The sequence below is a fragment of the Martes martes genome (genome assembly GCF_963455335.1).
Source record: "Martes martes genome assembly, chromosome: X".
Lineage (NCBI taxonomy): Eukaryota > Metazoa > Chordata > Mammalia > Carnivora > Mustelidae > Martes > Martes martes.
Genome location: NC_137897.1, coordinates 102,315,733 through 102,336,973, shown reverse-complemented (window position 1 = coordinate 102,336,973; position 21,241 = coordinate 102,315,733). Strand labels below are relative to the sequence as shown.

Here is a 21,241-nt window from a genome sequence, read left to right as displayed (position 1 = left end):
CAGCTGACGGGTCAATAGGACAACCAGCAACACCCGTAAAACCATCTTCTGCCCACAAAGAAAAAAGAGCAATGGGGAAAAAACATTGCAGAAAAGGAAAAGATAAAGCTTCTGAACCTAAATATAATAAAACCCCTGAATCCCCTAAACCTAAAACCAGTAAATCAGATACTCACCTTTCTGCACCAATTGAAACAGGCACAAAGAAATCTGAAGATGCTATCACTGAAACAGATGCCTTAAAACAGCCACCATCTTCTGATGAAAGAGCAAAAGTTGTAAATGAGATGCAGGAGTTAAAGAATGTTTTTGTTAACTTTAAATATCACCTCAAAGAGGAATCCGAGTTGATTTTAGAAAATATTTTTCATGAAATGGTGTCTGAATTAACCAAGACCCTCCCCAGTCTTGCTTCTGTTACGGCCGAAACTTTGGTTGATCAAACTGACATTGACAAAGGAGGCTTGGTCTCCAAAGTCAATATCTCCTCAGCAGCTGCTGAAATTATGGAAAATGTGCTTGAGAAGCTACAGTCTGCAGTTGAGAAAAAATGTACTGAGGTATTTTCACAAGAAAATTTGTCAGTTCACTTTAAATCAGACTTAACAGCCAGTGGGGAACATTTCATTTCTCCAGAAGAAAAAACTTCAAAAGCTTCACCACCTTATACTATGGAGAACATGAGTGGTATTGCAGAGGATATGGTTCATGTGATTTTAGAAAAACTGACATCTCTTGCATCTTCTAAGCAAAATGAACTTGCTCATCTTGAGATCACTACCAAACCTGCTTACCAGCAACACCAAAAAGATCCAATATATGCATTCCTTCAAAGAGCCAGCGAAAGTAAATCCAGTGCTGAACCTGATGCCGCCAATTTGATTAGCAAAGAAGACATACAAAACTTGGTGTCAAATATTTTTTCCCAATCCTCTCTGGTTGGTTATATAGAAGAAGCAATCAACACTATACTAAGTTACATACAAATTGGACTTAATAATGAGAGACTCATTGCATCTGAGGAAACAATGATCATCCTTCACCTACTTGATGATCTCTTGGCTCAGTTACATCAGAAACCAGCAAAAACAGATGTCCAAAAGAGAAGACACCCCAGACTGAGTAGTCCTTCTGGCACTGAAGAAGGGCACAGACTCAGCAGTACCAGAGTAGCTTATCATCCTAGACTTGGATGCCTCTTTCCACCCATTAATGTTCCTGGCATGGTTCTTTATTCTGAAGATGAAAATAAAGAAATAGACAAGATTGTGGAAAATGTACTGATTTCCTCAATCAAAGAGGAAAAAGCAAAATTACAAGAACAGGTTCCTGATTGCTGGTTAACAAGGGAAAATGCTGATTTGAAGTACAAAAGAAATATGAACTTACATACAAAGCCTACTTATCAAGACGAAGTAGCATTTGACAATTGGGGATTAAAGACTAACCTCTCGGGTTTTAATAATAAGGACCTTTTTAAGGACAAGCCATGTTTGAATAGAGACCTTTTGCTTTTCTGTGAAGATGAAAAGCATCAAATACAAAAAGCCTCAGAGGACATAATTACAAGTATTTTAGCACAGATGCTCCAAGACCTATCTTCTGGGCCCTCTGATCACTCAGGTTATAAAAATAAGGAAGCTTCACTTCTTACAACAGGAAACCCACAAGATCTGTCCAGTCAAGAAAGGATGAACCAGATGTTCTGTGCATCAGAAATCCAAATAGTAGCTCAAGAAATTGTAGATGCTGTATTAAAAATACTTCACATAGCTTATAGTCACATTATCAGACATTCTCCATCAGTACCTCAAACATCTCTAGATAATGCTGACATACCAAATAAAGAGCCATTAAAAATATGGCTTGAGAGTAAAAGGAATATGAAATGTTTATCTGTACTTGGCATAGACCCTACAAAAGATCCCTGGTTAGAACCTGAAGAAACTGAATCAACACCTGAACCTGTAGTTCGCATTAATGATAAGATCACTTACACAGTTTTTAAGAAGCTGAACTCATTTATTTGTCCAAAATTGCAAAACTGCTTTAAACTAGAAAGCCATGCTGATCCTTCAAAACCTGAACCTGACAAGAAATCTTCATTTCAATCTCACCTTAGTACTTACACAACTAAAGTTGTAAAAATTGTTTTGGATGCTATCCAGAAAGAACTCAAATACAATAAGAAAAATCTAAAGCTTGGGAAGTGTGGCCCTCCCAAAGACTTTATAGATACAGGAGATTTTGCTGACAGTGAAAAGGAATTAGACTCTATTGTCACAAATCTAAATAATGACGTTATGACAAGTTCATTAGCAACTTGCATTTGTGAATTGCTAAGTGGAAATACAGGTAAAAGCAATATTCTGCTCCCTTCAGATAAGCTAAGGTCTAAAATCTCATATGAAACTGCTGAGATTGAGCAAAAACAACGTGTGCCTTCTCAGTGCCCTCATATGCAAGAGGAAGTTCACAGATGTACCAGACTGCAAGTGTTAGATAGAATTGGGGATACCTTATGTGACATGTTACACAAGCTCATAGGATACTGTCCATGTTCTCCACAATCTGATGAACAAAACAGAGAGTGGATCAAGGAGAATTTGAGAATAACCACTGCATTACAGTCTAATATTCAGCTCATTTCTTACACAATTCTAGAAGGTATCATTAGAAAATTCTGTAGTGCTGAGATGGATCACATTTTCACAAATTCAGAATTTAAAGCTATCTCAGATTATATTGATACTGACAGCCTATCATTTGCTTTGCTTATTGAGGAAATGGGCAGATGCTCTGACATAATCGCCAGCATGTTGTCCAGTATAATCCAGCCAAGTAGTCAAGAGGTGACTAACAACAACGGAAAGACAACCGCTCCCAAAACAGGGACCACAAAAGAAAAGCACCCAAATAAACTGGAAGTCATGGCTTCTGATATCTTTGAAATGGTTTTTGCTAAATTGAAAGGGTTTGCCAAAAGAAATTTAGAAACTCTGGGCACTATAATCAGTGGAAATAAAAAGAGCAACAAGAGGTACTGGGAAAGTGAAAGTTTCAACATTTGTGCAAACACACGTGAAAAACAACTGGAGTCTGCTTTATACATGCATGCAAAGAAAGTATCAAGTACTATTTTGAAGGCTATTCAAATGATATTAAACGTGAGCTTACTAGATTTGGAAACAGGCATAACCAAGCCACTACAGGAGAAAGAAATGCTTAAGAATCTAGTTGATTTAATTTTAGATGCAGAGCCTCCTCAATTATTTAATGAAACTGAACCAGAAAAGCAAGGGATTGAAAATTATAGATACAGGCCAACCTATGGAAATTTTCTTCCAGGAGGGGCTGACCCAGAGTCCTACCTAGAAGATCCTGCAGATGCAGAGAAAAAAAGTGCTGGAGAGGAAAGACCAACAGAAGAAACTAAATCAGAATCTCTTCAGCAATGGGAGCTAGAAAGAACATTTAAAAAATTTGAAGTAGAACTCAAAGAACCAGAAAAGTCCCCAGTTGTACCCATTATAAGAAATATTTTGAATGAAATTTTTCAGAATGACTTAATTGATCAATTAAATGTGCTTACTCTCTCCCAGTCCCCTTTATGTGACATTCCTCATCCTGGTGATAAGCCAGTTGCTCAAAAATCAATTCAATCTATGGATAAAATAATGGCTCCTTTAGTGTCTGAGGCAGATGTAACTGCTGTTGCAGATAATGTTGTTAGAACCATACTTCAAAAACTTTATTCTGCTGTCATGACAGATAGAAATGCAAGTGAAAATAGATCTAACATTATCACCTGTCCAGCAATTATCTCTTTTCCTGAATATGACAATGAAGAAAAGGCCTCTCTCCAGTCTACCATACTGGACAGAAATCCATGTATATTTCCGTCCACATTTAGTAGTGGTAAAATGACCAAAATGAATGTAGTTGAAGATATTATACAGTCAGTATTAACAAATTTAGAAACATTTGCTACTTCCAAAGTAAATGCTCTTTTTTGTCCTCACATCAATTTCACAATTCCAATGGCTTTGCCTCTACAGGAGGATGAGACTGCTTCCAGCCAACCATGGCTATCAACCAAAGATTCATATTCTGGTGATCAATTTTCTTATTGTTCACTGGATCATAACAAGTCAGGAAAGACCACATCAATATGTCAGCTGACTGCCTGTAAATTAAATTCATATGCAACAGAAGTGGCTAGACAAATTTTACAAGGAATCAAACATAAGTTAGATAAAGAAATAAAAAGTCCATTCTTAATCCATAATATTGTGGTTTCTGGCAGTATCCCAAGCCAGATTGTTAACACGGTGTTAAGTATTGTGTCTACTAAAGGCAAATATGAAAAAAACCTATTTGACAGAGAGATTGAGCCAGGTCAGCCAGAAGATATTGTTGGAAAGCTGTTCAATAAAAGTGATTATCAAAAAAAACTTCAATTTCAAATACTAGATACCATCGAGGGTATCTTAAGTGACATCTGTGAGAAAACACTGGACGAGAATAAACTCCTACTTACTGCATCCACTCTTAATAAATTTAACGTAAGTGGGAAACATTTAGAAGCAAACTCTGAAACAAACCCCAAGTATGCAAATAAAGCTATTCCAATGCTTTTAGTTCCTAAGTCGTGTGTCACAATGATTTCCAATGATATGGTGGATATTGTTCTTCAAAACCTCACTTCTGCTATCATGCTTGGTGTAAATGCAAAGGATTCTACTTCTCTGAAATTGCCCCTGGCATTTTCTGATTCATTGCCCAAAGCAGAGCATCAACGATCTACTGTTACAGACTCAGTGAATGACGGGGAAAGGGGGAGATTTCTATTTGCAAGAAAGGGAAGAGATGTACAGCTGAAATCAGTTTATTCTGATTATCAGACAACTGTACTTAAAAAACAAGATGCCAAGAAAGCTGCTGACCCATGTGAGGAAAGTGTTCACTTTATTACTAAAGCCATTTCTAATAGATTAAAATCTTTTGCCACAGAAAGAATAGATATGCTACTTACTCTTGATACTCAGACTACAGAAAAAACATATGTTGGCCCAGAATTTACAAATTGTAAACAAAACAGCGTATTTCTTGAAGCAAACCAAATGCCATCGGATGTGAATATCCTAGAACTCTCAACAGCTAGAACCATTCTCAGTCAAGAGGTCACAGATGAAACATTTGCTAATTACAAGAAAAAACATGGACCTGTAATTCATATATCCCAAGCTTGTCTTAGGGAATATGCTGACATAATCGCCAGTACCATTTTGATGCTCATAAAAAATGACATAGATTTAGAAATCCAAAAGATGTATTCATATCCAAACAATACTTCATTCCAAGAAAACATAATTGTGAGTGAAACTGTCAACAACATCTTAAGGAATTTACATGATAAAATATCTTTGAAGGCAACTAAGTTTTACTCACAGCAGAATCCTAGCCTGTTTACACAACTAGTTGTACAAAATGAAATATTGCCAGGTCAAAGAAAGATGGATGACAACACTGAATTGTCTCTTTTTTCAAAATACCCATATCAAAACCAAATTATATCAGAAGCAGAAAACCTGAGAAGGGTTTTGGAAGAAATATTTAGAAATGGAGACTCTAGACAGGAAAAAACTGCTTTGTTAAGTGCAGTTAAGGAAATTTTAAAGAAGGTGTATCAGAGGGTAATGGAAGACATAGACCATTGGCTTCCATTTACTGAACCCCCCCACTCTACATTTGATTCTAAAATGAAAACATTAGCAGCACGGGAAAAAACCTTACAGTCACATATAAGCCGTGTTGCAAATGACATAGTTGAAAGTGTTTCCAGAAAAATGTTCTCAATAGTAATGACATCCTTATATGAAAAGAAGGAGACCAGGGAAGAATTGGAAGCATCTGGCCATGATGAATTACTATTGAATCCATCAAGCTTTCAGGAATCAAAACAAGCAGAAAGAAGAAGTGTTCCCCCAGAACATGGGATACTACGAGTTTGTCCTTACACAGGCATTAGAAGTGTCACTTCTTTGGAAAACACCTTATTGCAATTTTCTCCATTGCGAGTGGGCGAAGAGTTGGTCCAAAAGGTTCTCAAAAAGATCACAAATTTTGTTTTGCTGAATCTAGAAGAGAATTTGTCCCCTAAAGATCAGTCGGATGGAATGCAATCTCTGAGGCCCTGCAGTTCTAATGCTAGTCTCAAAGACAGCCCTAATATAAGTTTTAAAGCAAACTTCAAAGCAAAATCGGAAGTTATCTCTTTGCCTAAATTTGGAACAAAACAGCTAGGACCTAGTGGTGCTAAAGCCAAAAGTCAGTCCAAGTTAAGTCCTAGAGAGAAGACTTTCAGAGGCAGTCGGTCCAGTACTGCCGTTGGTCTGCCATACCTGCTGTCAGCTGAAGATGCCAAAAACTCCTTGGTGGGAACAAAACTCCCCACTGCAGAATTTAAAATGCATGCCAAGGATATAGTAAGCAATATCCTGGAAAAAATTGTGAATGAATTTCAAAAGGTGAGGCAAAATAGACTAATGGTAAATGTAGACACTTTAACTTCTGATCAAATCATGACAGCAAGTAAAATAGTTAATGCAGTTTTGCAGGGATTATATGCTACGAAAAATGACAATTCAGCCGACCAGATAAAAGATTCACACTCCCATGATCTCAAAATTTCACAGAGGAATTTTAGGACAATCTCTCTTGCAAATCCAGAAGTCCATTTCTCTTTGGAGAATGTTTCTTCCCAGCTAGAGAAAATCTTCCCTAAAGAAGGTATTTTTACACAAATGTTTGATGAGTGGCAAACAGAATCAAATGACATGGGAAATGAAAAATACAAGCTATTGATGGTAGCTGAGTCTGTTCTGAATGAAATTTTAGTGAAAACAAAGGAATTAGAACAATCTGTTTCACTTTTAAATTTGTCATCTGTTGAGGCTTATGAAAGCAGGTGCCATAACTTTAAAAGAGCTGCTTCTGGCGCTGAGAATTCCCAAGCACAAATTAGTATATTTGGTCAGGAAATTGTTAAGAAACTATTAGAAAAATTAGACGTGTACTTCATGACTCAGATGTTCATAACAGATGGTAAAGAAATGTTAGAAAGCAAGAAAGAAACTACAGCTAGAAGTCAAGGTGGCTCCTTAAGAACAAACAACCTCAACAATGTACCAATCTATAACACAAAGCTGAAAGACAAAATATATGAGGGCTGTAGCCACCAAATCGCTCAAGAGCTCATGGAAGGGGTTCTGAACACCTTAGAATCATTTGCAGACCTACAATTTAAACATATCTCTACATATGCTTTTTCTGAAATTGGGAAAATACCTATTGAAAACTTTTTTGCTGTCGAACAGAAGCCATTCATGAAAACAATATTGCCCGAGTTACAACCATGGAATAAGTTTCCTAATGGATCTAAATCATGTAGTATGATTTCCCAGGAGAACATGCACTATAATACCCTTCGACAGCTTCACTCGTTCCATTTAGAACTGCTTACTTACACTGCTAATACTGTCAATGACATGCTTGGTATAATAAAGAACAAGGTAGACAAAGGAAAATGCCAAATGGACCCATCTTCAATAAGCATATTTGAAAAAAACACTGTGGCAAGTCAGATCATCAGCACACTGATGGACCAGTGTACTCATTTCTATGAGTTGATGATCAAAAGCCATCCAAAGGAAAATCTGCTCAAAGTAGCCGAAAGTGCCTACACTGCCAACTGGCCCAGATCTGCAACTGGGATGGGAATGTTCACTTCAGAGTCAAAGGGAATTAGCTGCAGGGATGATCTTCCACAAATCCCTGGCTTATCTTTTTATTCAGAGAAAGATAGAAAAGTAAAGGAGAAGGCTTCTTCTAATCTACCTTCAAATGTCAGATACTCTGCAGAGGATATACTTAAAACCACAGAGCCATTGGAAGGGCTCGAATCAGAACTTAAACCATTATATTCTAGAAGTGAAGCCCAAGGCCTTAGCCATGTTGAACAAGCCGTGAAAGGAAACAGCTCTCTCCCATTACCAAAACCATTTCAGAAATCCAGTGACACTGTGCAAGCAGCACCAGGGCACCCCATGTCCTTCACAGAAATGGAAGGTGAAAATCCAAAAGTTCTTCACCATGAGTGCCCCAAGCCAGTTAAGCCAAACCATATACAGACAACCATTTCTCCACTCAAAATAGGTATAGCTGCAGAAAATATTGTCAATACCATGCTGTTAAGTTATGGCCTTCCAAGTCAAACCCCGTATTCTAATGAAAGTATAGAAACAATGAAGCCGGTTTTTGTATCGAAGGAAGGGCCTTTGTCTATGATGTCTGAAGAACAAAAGGATGAGAAAAGTTTGCTTAAAATATGGGAAAGAAGAATCAACTCTAAAATCAAAGAAGAAAACCAAAGCCTCGTAGCAGGTGGAGAAGATTTCACTTTATTGGAAAAGTGGAAAGATAGGTCCCCAACGTTAGAGAAACCAGAACCTCCCGAAGAAGCTGAAGTCATTGCTTTTGCAGATCAGGAACTGGGACCAAAAGAAATCCATCTAGTAGCAAGATACGTTACTACGGCTGTGGTCACACATTTCAAGAACTTTGAAACCAGAGGTGAGTGAGGGATGACTTATAAAACGTTGGCATCATTTTAGAGAAAAAAAGGCAATGAGTTTTGTCACCTCACATCCAAGAAGCTGCATTCATTGCTTCTCTGAAAATAGCCTTGGATTTGGGGTGGCTGTTTAACTATGTGTGTGTATGTGTGTGTTTTTAAGATTTTATTTATTTATTTGACAGACAGATCACAAGTAGGCAGAGAGGCAGGCAGAGAGAGAAGGGAGGAAGCAGGCTCCCTGCTGAGCAGAGAGCCTGATGCGGGGCTCGATCCCAGGACGCTGGGATCATGACCTGAGCCAAAGGCAGTGGCTTTAACCCACTGAGCCACCCAGGCACCCCTAACTATGTGTTTTTTAACTGGTCAGTGTGCTAAAAGAAAAAAATGTTGAGCACATTTACCTAATTGTTATTTGGAGGAGTATGGTTCAGTTTTTGCTAGCAACAGATGAAATTAAATGGGTATAATTTAAAGTGAGATATTTTGGTTGGGCATGTGGTTTGCCTATGATATGATGAAATCGGTTGTCTTGCTTGGGACATATAGCTGCTCGACAGGCAATTCTCAAATAGAAGTTCAAAGAGGGTTTTCTTTTTCATGTGCTTTTCTAAAAAAAATGACTTCTTAAATTACAGTCAGACTTCATACATAGTTGACTGTAATGATCCAACTTCTTTTTGAGATATACAGTTAAATTCTTTGCAGTCATTGGTGATAAGAGTTTATAAGAACAACGGCATTAAACATCTTTGTGTGTTCATGTTCCAGTGCTGTGACTTAAGTTCTTTTTAAGTACAACACTCCAAATCCATGTTTACAAATAGGATATCTGTACTCCCTTTCTATGAATATGATACATGCATATATTGGGTTGAACCATATGAAATAACCATTTTGTGTGTCAAAAAATGTCAAATATCAGCAATTTCATCCAGTTCAATTTAATCTATACTATATAGTCCCATACTGGATAATTAGATAAACAGCTGAAAATATTTTCAAGAATTATATGAGGTCTGTAGTCATCACTGGAATCACACTAGGGCTTTGCAGCTAAAGCTGAAAATCATTTCTCTGCCCTAGAATTTCTGGCTTTTAAAGCTGGAAATATAGCTATACAAGGAAGAAACTAGCACTTAGAGATCTGAATTCTGTTAGACTATTTTCTTAACTTCATGGCTGAATTAAGGTTCCACAGGTGGGAAATAGAGATATGAAGAGAACTCAGTTCTGAAATTTCTTGACTAGGTTTTTCTATTTCTTGAATTAGGTAAAATTCATGTATAAAATATTGCTAGTATTTTGAATGCTCAACATTTTCTCTTAATGCATGCTAAAAATAGTAATGTTTTCTGTTTTAAGGTCCTCTTGATGAAAAAGTATTCACTGTTTCCACACCATTAAGGAAAAAATATGAATCAAAGCAGCCTCTAAGAAACATTAACTATGATACTTCACTTTATCAATTTTGTGAACATCTCACTGAATTAGTTATTTCCTATATAATGTCTAGCATTTCTGATTGTACTGAAGGTGGTGGAACAAAACAGAAGTCACTGGAAAACCAAGATGCAGCTTTTAGCAAGGTTATTTTAATTCATTCACAAGTATTTGCAAGTCGGTCAGTTTCTCTCAGAGGACTTGCTTTAAGCATTTCTGAAATCATTATTCGAATCCTTTTTAATAGTGACATTTTAAAGGCAGACATTACACAAGAAGTGGTTTCTGTGAAAACAAAATATATATACTGCCCAAGAGTAGCTGTGGCTGACTTCGACAATCTTTTTCAGGATCTCTTAGTAGGAGTGATCCATGTTCTGTCCAAGGAAATAGGAATAAAGCATCAGCCTGACAGGAGAGGAAGAAGGAAACCACTCTCCAGGCTTAAAACCCATAGTTTGCCCATTCACAACAAAACCAAAACTATGAAAAGACAGACAGGCTGTAGAGGTTGGAAATCATCTCCTACTCACCGAATTAATCAACTAGTACAGAAAAATAAACTAAATTCTCTGGCATGCAAATTAAGCACTCTGTTTGGTAGCCTAAAAACTCATGAATCCGAAGAAGTAGTCAATAAAATTGCCAGTATTTTCAATTTGGTTTTGCCAGGTGAATGCCCAAATTGGGATATGGATTCTGGTAAAATATCACGAAAAAGATTCCTATCTTTAGATAACCAGCAAAGTCATAGAATACCTAGAAATAACCCAGGGCTCTCCCCAAAATCAGTTTTTCTTCTGAACATTGTATGTGAGAAATTTATTAAAATACTTTTGGAAGAATGTACAGCCAACAACCTCCTTACAGATGGTCCTCTTTCTGGTGAAATACCAACAGAAGGTCAACTGCTCAACATACTTCAAAACATAGAGAATTATTGCAGGGGAACAATGGACCATGGCTCAGCATTTGAAGAATATAATGTGTCAGCCCTTTTGGAAAATCTAGCAGAAATAGATCAGGAATCTATGCTTAGTATTACTTCCCATACCTTGGTAAAATCCTTGATGGAAAAACTGTCCTGTGGTATATACCGACCTCCCAGAAGCCCACTTTTTGCAAACAAGCATTTAAGGTATCGAAGAAGACAAAGACCCCCTGGTTTCCCAAAAGGAGAAAGGCCAAAATTAAAAGAATCAAGACAGGATAAATGCTCTGTAAGATTCACAAATTATGACAGCAAGCCTTTGAGAGAACCACTGAATAACCTCAATGTGATTCATTCCAAAATGCAAGCCCCATTTGGTAAGCAATTTTCAGGAAAATTCTCTCCTCTACCTCCTCTTCAAAGACCAGGTAAAAAGGAAGTGAATGCAACAGCTATTCTTAACATGCAATATCCAGGAGGCATGAACACAGGAGTTTACTCTGCCACATTTCTGGAGGAGATAATTGCAGACATTTTCCTTAATCTCTCCACCTCCTTGCAGAGCAAAAATGTAAACATCACTGAAGCTCAGCTCAATAAGGTAAATATATTAGATGTCAACTCCGTGGTAAATGAGTTTAACAATGCTAGAGTCACCGTTTTAAGAGATGTTGAAGAAAGGATATGTTTTCCACCAATCAATAAAGAAACTGTTAGAAAGATTGCTGACTCAGTTAATAGTGCTGTTTCATGGGAATATGCATTACAAGTTACTGGTGGCAGTCATCTGACACATGCTGCCACCTCAATAGCAGAACAGATAACTAATGGCATATTGAGACAGAGTGTAGACTACCAACTCCCACTGTGCTTTGTAGGAAAGCTCATGCCCAATTCATATTACCCTCTTAAAGCTGAAAATATATTGCAGAAACTTCAAAACAACCTGAGAGAACTTAATGACCAAGGCCAACATTCAGCGGGCTATACTACCATGTTATCGCACTCATTTTTAAAAGATGTCATCAGGAAGCTATTATCTCAGCTCATTTCTCCACCCTGCAAGGCTTTGTGCTTGGGAAAGAAATATTTATTGACTTCAGATTTTAATGAGGTGTCTACCTGTATAATAAACAAGGTTTTGTCATCCATTTCAAAGCATAAGATTTGGCTCACTAAATATGATTGTCAACATCTATATACAGAAAAAAGCCTTCAAAATATGGTGGAGTCTGTTTATAATAATGTTTTACAGATGTCTGACTCCCTTGTGTCAGTCCAGAAAAATATAGTAAGCCAAAGCCCAATAATGATTGACCGAATGGCCAGTCTCATTATTCAAGAGATTATTGAAAATCACCTTCAGCCCTTTCTGTGTGGAGAGGGCTTACCTTGTTCAGTGACTCCACTGGATGAAATATCAAATATGGTTAAAGAGGTTCTCAGTGAGGTCACAGAGTCACATAGACCCCAGAAGCCATCATCACTAGGTATGGGCTTTTATCCTAATGCCTTTGTAGAAGATATTGTTGCCCAGATATTATCAAAGGTCTTCAACCCAAAATATAACACTGAATGTGAACTGGATAAAATGACCCAAAAAATAGTAAACTCAATAAATACCCATTTTAACAAAGCTAAAATCTGCATTCTTCGTGATGACCAAAAGCAGTGTTTCCCCACTGTAAATCTAGACACTGTGGATGAACTTGTCAATTCAGTTTATGAGAATGTCCTGCAACAGCATGGACTAACCACTGAGGTTGATAATGAAGAATTCAAAGATAGTGATATTTTTGCAGAAAATGTTACCAATTTAATTGTAGCAGCTATTTCTGATTATCTTTTTCACCCCCTATTTTCTGGGGACTTGTCACCTTCTTCCTATGCTACTTTAACAGCAGAGAACATTATTCAGAACATCTTTAGTGGCAGCAGTGACTCTATCAAGCCAAGCCAGCATTTATCTCCATATAACACCTTGCTGCCATACACACTTTTAGAAGACATAATTAGAGAGCTGTTATCTAGAATCTTTCCTTCTACATATAACATGTTTCCATACACCAAAACTCCAAAAGGTAGATCAGGAATTAATTGTGATGAAATCTCTTCAAAGCTAATTAGTGATATCAGGATGAAAATTTCCCAACATGAAATTCGATTTTCAAAAGATGAAGAAGAAACCGAATCTATTTATTCAGAGGATGATGCTCAGCATCTCGTTGATTCTGTGTTTAGAAATATGTTGCAAAACTCTGGGTCTCAAGAAACAGTTGAGCAGGACATAAGTAGTAACAATGTTCTTATTGATAGAATAGCCAGTTTTATCATTAAAAATATCTGTCAACAGCATCTCCATCCATTTGTGTATGGAAAGTTATTACTTCCTCCATCATATACATACTTTGATGATGTGAGAAGGCAGCATTTTTTTGCTGGTGTTTACTCCTCAGCCTTTTTGGAAGATGTGATCTCTGGGATTTTAAGCAAAATATTCCACAGGGTGTTAGGTATTGTTCAAACAAACTCATTAAGAGATTCAGGAAAAGAACTGTTGGAAACAGCTGAAAAACTCATATATTTGATAACAGAAGAATTCTCAAAAGCTCAAGTTAGCATCCTAGAAAATGCTAAGGAACAATTGTGTTTGCCACAAGTGCATACAGAAGTAGTGACTGAAATTATTGACATGGCATATAGCAAAGTTTTACAAGAATATGAACTGGAACCTGATACAGACTTTCTCAATGATACAAAAACATTGGCTGAAAGGGTAACTAAAATTATCCTGGCTGAAGTTTTTGATTTCCAAATTCATCCAGATTTCATAGCAAAACTGCCTTTTAAATCATATTCAAGACTCAATGCTGACACTTTGATAAAGAGAGTTCATTATGCTATTAGTAAATCAAGACTCCAAAGACAGACTTATACACCATATACCACCATATTATCACATACACATTTGGAAAAAATCGTCACTCAGGTTTTAGATCAGATAAATCCATTGAACTGCAGTGCAAAAGACCCAGACTTTTTGCAGTCAGACTTCCGCAACACAGTTGTGAGGCTGACTGATGAGATCATGTCAATAATTTCTAAACATGCAATATGCATTATTAAACATGGAAATGAAAAACAAAATGCAATTTCAGAGAAAGATATCCAGGCTATGGTTGATGCCATTTATGCTGATATTTCTCATTCAAATCTATGCCAGTCTCTTAAAAAAGATAAAAAAGGCATAAGTAAAATACCTGTTACAAAAATAGCAAGTTATATAATAAAAGAAATATTTAACCATCATCTTGAGTCATTTTTATCTGAAGATAAAACTCTTCCTTCAGGTACAGTGGGTCAAACTTATCAACAGAGAGCAACAGATCCTCAACAAAGAGAATTGTTTTTTATTGTAAATTCAGCTATCTTTTTAGAGGACGTAATTTCTGAGCTTTTATGCAGAATCCTTTATGTATTTTCACATAATTTCTTGGCTGCTGAAAACCCATGTAAAGCAAAAACTAATGTAACTAACATTGTTACAACATTAGTAAAATCAATTGTGCTAGAATTTACCACATCAGAAATTTTAGTTGCAGATCACTTGGATGAAAATCTGCATTTTTCAGAGGCATATAAAGAAATAGTTAAAAAAACTGTCAACCTAATTTATGAAAAAATATTAGATGATTATAAATCTCTGATTCATATTTATAGAGCTATACAAAGTGATGCTGTCGGTTTGGGGCAAAAAATATGTTATTTGCTATTAGGAGAAATTTACAATTATCAAGTGGAGTCATTAGTTTTGGGAGAATTATCAACTTCTTCCTATTCCTCCCTCCAAGATGAAAAGATCATCAGAAATGTGCTTGACAGCATCAACGATGATAGCCACGTTTTGCCATCATGCATCACTGTACTGCCGCATTCCCTTTTAGAAGATATGACTTACAAACTTCTAGCACATATATTCCCTTCATCTGAGACTGAAACTGAACTCAATGAGAAAGAGGTGCCACTAGATTATGAGTTTGTGAATGCAGCTTCAAAACTGACTGACGAAATTATGACAGAAATTTCTGAACATGAAATTAGACTTGCCACAGCAGAGGAGCATGTGGAAAGTATGCAATTAGGGGCAAGTGAGAACTTCGTTAACTCCATATGTAACGATATTATGAAAAAATTTAAATTAGTAAATGAAGCACAGAGTGATACATACAAAAAGGGAGGCTTGTTCCTCAGGAAAATAGCTGGTTTTATTATGAAAGAAATTGTGGACCACCATCTGCAGCCATTTTTATATGATGAAGAATCCCTTCCCTGTGACTTACCCAAAAATGACCATATCATTGAACCCTTGAATTCTGATAAAGAAAAAATACTCACAGGCTTTCCACAGGCTTCCGTGTATTCTGCTACATTTTTGGAAGATGTCATAATTGACCTTGTTCGCAAATTTTATACTCTCCCAAGTATTGCTGAAAACCCTAAGGACAAAGAAATATCAGAAAAAGACCCCATGGGCATGGCTATAAAATTCGCAAGTGGCCTGATAGGGGAATTTAGGAAAAGTAAAATTAAAGTCCTAGCAAATTCTGGAAAAATGTTTTCTTTTCCACCAATAGATAAAGAGACAGTCAATAAAGTATCTGATTCTGTGTATGATGAGGTCATAGAAATGTATGGATCTAACAATGTTCAGAAAGATGATAGCAGTAACGTTGTTATAGAGATGATAGCTGCTTTAGCCAAAAAGGCAATCTCTGCTTTCAAGATTCAACCACTTTTTTCAGGAGACTGGTCTTCCACCTTCTTTTCATTTCTAAATGTGGATAACATCATCCAAAAAGTTCAACACCTACCATATAATACCTTTACAAAAATAAATAGAAGCTTGAGGGAGAACCCAGTTTCTTCACTAGAACAATTACCTACACTTACTCCTCTAACCTCAGGCCTGAAAGACATAATGAACACTTTAGAAATAGGTAGAGGAGCATATTATGGAAAAGAGCATTTCAAAAAGGAGAAGACATCTATGAAGATAGGTAGCATCCAGGAGCCAATATGTACCACTATAACTAGCATTATGAAGGGTGAATTAATTACCCTAGCATCAGGGTTAGTTGGAGGTGTGGCAGATAAAAAGAAAGGGGATGAAAAGAAAAAGGAAAGGTCAATTGGAAAAGAGAATGAGAAGGCATCAAAAGTTACTCTCCCAACAACTAATATGGAAAGTGAAGATACTCAGGGGCCAGATTTGAGTATGACACCTAGAAAGAAGGAAAGCAAGAAGAAACACACTTTGGGTATAAAAGAGGAGAAAGGGCAATGTGATGAGGTATACCAACATCTTTCACCAGCTACTGATGATACAAAAAACAAGAAGGTTGTGCTGGAACCAGCTTTAAAAATAGATAAAAAGAAGAGTGACAAGAAAAGAGGGAGTTCATTAGAAAAAGACGATAGACCTTCTGAATTACCATCTCTGAAATCCAAAGTGAGAGATAGAAAGATCCAAGAGAAGAGGAGAGATTCTCCAGCTTATGGAGTTACAGATGACAAACAGACCTTGCATCTTAAACGTGTCCAAAATTTCACTGAAAGCATTTACAGAAATGTTTTAGAAATGTCTCCTTTCCAAGAACCAGTAGATGATTCAAAATCCCCAATTCCCCTAGGTGATAAAGCGGTATATTTAACTCAAGCAGATGGCAAGGGTTTAGCCCATCCTGCCTCAACAAATCCAGGTAAACACAATGCTCCTGCAAAAGAGGAAGAGAATAAAAAAAGTGAAGATAAAGAGATTAAAACTAAACCTAGTAAACCAGACCATCCACCAGAAAATAACCGTGGGATTTTTCCTGCTAACTTTTTAGGAGATATTCTCTCTGAAATAGTTAACAAATTGGTTTTTAATTCCTCACTGGGTACAGATGATGCATGTCAAAATGTAACCAAAAATGTAAATCAAACTGCACTCGATGACACAGCTATGAAACTGATTGATTCCCTGTTAAAGGAGTTTTCAGATGCTCAAATTAAAGTACTGAACCCAGGTCAGGGAAGTCAGTTCCTCCCATCTGCAGATATAGTTTCATCAGTTCCCAACCTACCTCTCAGGCAAAAAGAACCATCTGTGGATAAAGCACCTTGTGAGAAAAAAATGGCAGCTGCAACTAAGATAGATTCTTCTGACGAGGCACCTTCTATGGCTAACATACCATCAAGTGATAAAATGTTGGTCAACAAGATTGTTCACTCCTCTATATGCAATATTTTGCAGGAATATAGATCTCAAGACTCCATTAATAAGGACATAAATAGTAATGGTGGAAATTTAGCAAGAAAGCTAGCTAATGCTGTCATAGAAGAAATTTTTCAGCATCAGCTAAACTTGCTACTTTATGAAGAGGTTCCTGCGGCAGCATGTTTGCCTCTAGAATCTAAGGAGGTTATGAAGAAGGTCCACAAGGTAGTCCAAACAGCCTGCAAAGAATGTCAAACATCATCACCATATACCATAATGCTACCTTATGAATTTTTAGAAAGTATAATTTCTTCTCTTCTATCAAAAATTTTCTCAACAGTAGCCAGTGCTAAAGCAGAAATATCTGAAGATAATTTGTACACAGAACTGTATTTCCTTCAAATGAAGTTAATAAGTACAATTATGACAGAGATCTCCAAAGATAAAGATATGATTGTACAGTATGTAGAATCCTTACATCCTAATGATGATGAAATTATTCAATTAGTGGTTCAGAGTATCTATAATAATCTCTTGCCACAATTTGGATCTCAAAAGAGCATACAAAATTGTGTCAGCAGTGGTTGCAAAATCCTTTCAGAAACCATAGTTAGTTTAGTTGTACAGGAAGTGGCTGGCAACCAGTTGCAAAACTATTTTTCTGGAGAGCTAACGCCACATCAGTGTACAGAAGTTGACAGTGTTGTTGAAAATATCCTTAAAGATGTCATCCAAACCACTGAAGTTCCCCAGTCTCAGCCATCACAGGCTTATAAACTGCCTTTTCACATAATAGAAGAAATTGCTGTAAATTTTTTGTCAAAGCTTTTATCTCTGTTTCCAAAAGTGGGTAAGAAACAAAACAATTCTCTACATGCTGAAATGCAAACAATAATCTCAAAAATCTTAGGTTCATTCCAAGAATATCTCTCTAAAAGTCAAATTATAGTAGTGCCACAGGTCAAAGAATCACCCACTGTATCTTTAGCAGACAGTACAACTATTGAAAAAGTAGTTACTTCTGTTTATAACAGTGTTTTAAGGCATTCTGGCTCCCATATTTCAGTGTACAAGGATTTAATGAGTAAAAGCAATGTCCTTTCTGATATAATAGGATTTTTAATGGTGAAGGAAATTTCCAATTCAGAACTTCATCCTCAAGTAGAAGAAGAAGCATCAAGTTCAGAGTTAGTTCTGGAAGCTGTCAAAATTATGGAAAAAGTGGTTAAGATCATTGATGACCTTAAGTCAAAGAAAAAGCCTTCAACAAAAAAAGAGACTGTGTTAGATGCTAGGTTTTTAGAGGAAATGCTGGCCTTGTTCTTGGCTAAACTAGTAAAGCTGCCAAGTGCCTCAAGCAGAGATGCAAAAAATTTATCAAAGTCTGAAGTAAATAAAATTGCATCTCAATTGACAAAATCTGTGACAGCTGAAATTTCCAAAAATAACATTAGTGTTGTAGCTGCTAATCCTGAAGAAACCTTTTTAAGTCCAGAAAGTATAGAAATTATTTCTCAGATCGTCGAGTCTGTTTATAATCAGGTACTACAACAATCTGGAACTCATGAAGAACTTTATTATGACATGAAAGGTACAAACAGTGTCTTCCCTAAAGAGGTAGCTTCTTTACTCATCAGTAAAGTTTCCAATTGTCCATTAGAAACGATTAGCTCAAAAGATTCAGAGGCTGATCTCTTTGGCGATTTGGATCTTGGTCGAATTGTCGAAAAGGTGCATGAGCATGCAGTTAAAAGAGGGCCTGAGCTAGAGCAAAAAGAATTAGGTCAAGATTTAAGTGAAGAGGAACTTCCAGTTAAAATAATTCCTCACCGTGGGAAACAACCAATCAATATCGATCCAGACATTGTGGCAGAACACCTAGGAGTCATTTCTATAAAAACACAACCTCTTGAGAAGCTGCAGTTGGAGTGTTTAACTAGAACCGGATGCAGCATTGAGGAACTGAGAAGAGTGTCAGTGAGCGGGAGGAGTCACTCATTGGGCACACCTGACGTAGGAAAGCAAAAGCGAGAAAGGCGCATTTCATTGGATGAAGTGGGACGACTGAATGTAAAACCATTAGAGGTAAGTGCTAAACGCAATGGTGAAAAGAAATGAGTAGTCACTGAGACCTGGTTGTCATGTGATTTCCTTCTTCAGGCAGGTCTATGGGAATGCATTTATAAAATATTGTCAATTTTCTCTTGCTCAGCCCAGTAGAATTGGGACACTCTGATTCAGCCACTTCTCTGCTTTCCTGGGACTCACCCATCAGCAGTGTGGCTCAGTATAAAGGTGACAGGCTGTTTTCCATTAGCCAGTCAGACTAAACCACCATTTCTTGAAGAATGGGAATACAGGGAAATACCCTTACCAGCAAACAGGACTCATTGGAACTGTAGTCCTCATTTGGCAACCCAGAAGAAATGCAATTTTTATAATCCCCACAGTTCTTTTTAATGGATATACATTATCATAGTATTACATGGGTCCAAAAGGGCCAGTTAGCATAATAGGTCAACCTGTTAAAGATTGAAATCCTCAAACTTAAGTCTCGACAGTAGTATTGTTTTACTTAGCAACATTCATCAACAAACATCAGACCGCAGGCTCTTTACAGTTCATTTGTTTCTTCTTATTTCACTTCCATTACATAATGCTTTCACAGAACCCTATACTCTGACACACTCAGGAGGAACCCAGTTTCTTTCCTATTCTACCCTTGTTCTATATCCAGCTGTCTTCATACCTCTATTTTTATGAACTAGTTTTTCTGCAGTCTTATATTTGGGTTTTAAAAGGGGCTTGAAATGCCAAAACACTGTTCTTGGTACAATATAACTATTGAGAAAGTAGTTCTGTTTACAGATCTTACTTAGGGCACTACGGCCTAGGGATCGTCTTTCCAGGAGATGGAAACTCCTGGAAACACTGATCCAGCCCCACATTCTCATGTAATACCAAAGTCCCTCCATATAAATGAGGCTCTTGCAAGGATGATGGTGTGCAGTCACACTCAGGATATAGTCTGTGATTTACAAAGTGAGCAAAGTTCTACAGAACCAGCCGGCTTGGAGCATAAGCCTAGGAGCGTGGAGCGTATTTTCCTTAGCATTATTTTCCAGCCCAATGAACTAAGTCTCAGAGCTGGTGAATACATTACAGGCATTTTTTTTTTTTTTTTTTTTTTTAGTTTCAGATACTCAGATTGTCATAGACATTGATGGAGTCCCCTTGGTCCTTAGTTTCTTGAACCAGATGAAGGTCCTTTCCAGTTCTAAAATGTTCTTTTCTCTCTGGGTTCTCAAAATTACATTATCATTTACTTGGTAGCTTTCATTTATATATAAGTAATTCCTTGGGCACAAGATCTATGTGTCAAAACTATAGACAATTACCTCTAAGTCATTACCTCTTAATCATCTGTCAGTTTTGGCTACCTGCTTTCTTCTTTCACATCCTTTATCAGTACTTTAACTATCTCTTTATAGCCCACAGAAAGTTGGAAGAGAATAGCTAATCCAGAGCAACTACTGCTGCTACTCACAAGGGAAGCAAAAGCTGTCTCAGGGAAAGCAAATGGACCTATCTAGCCCAGTTAAGACAGATGCTTGGCAGCGAGGTGGACAGTAGTGCCGTCCATCCCCAGTGTAGGCATGGAGGTTTCAGAAAGAGCAGGAGACCAGTTTAAGAAACCCAGGCAACTCCGAGGCTAGTCTTCGGTCAGGAATCCATAAGCAATGCTTCATTTGCTATTCTGAGTTACCAAAACTTCCCAACACACCAGACACATGCCTATCAAAGACTCCTACAGTGACACATCCTGGAGCCATCAAGGCGACTTTGAGCTTTTGAACCACTATTTCCCTCCACCAGCACAGATCATCAAGACTGATTATGTTTCAGTTTTTTACAGGAGTTCTTCTTTCATTTTGTTTTGCACAAGAGCTACTACTGTAAGGCAGCGTTTATC

General features: G+C 37.1%; 1 protein-coding gene across 1 annotated transcript in view; it reads left to right on the top strand.

Moving 5' to 3' along the window:
* Window positions 1-21,241, top strand: part of LOC308337476 (fibrous sheath-interacting protein 2-like) — a gene marked incomplete at both ends in the record, with an annotated part of 70,602 nt that overhangs the window by 35,474 nt on the left and 13,887 nt on the right. The window contains 2 exons of the mRNA XM_080795573.1: window positions 161-8,634; window positions 10,001-19,353. Of these exons, the coding sequence (XP_080651699.1) occupies window positions 161-8,634; window positions 10,001-19,353 (17,827 nt within the window). The remainder of the gene's footprint in view (window positions 1-160; window positions 8,635-10,000; window positions 19,354-21,241) is intronic.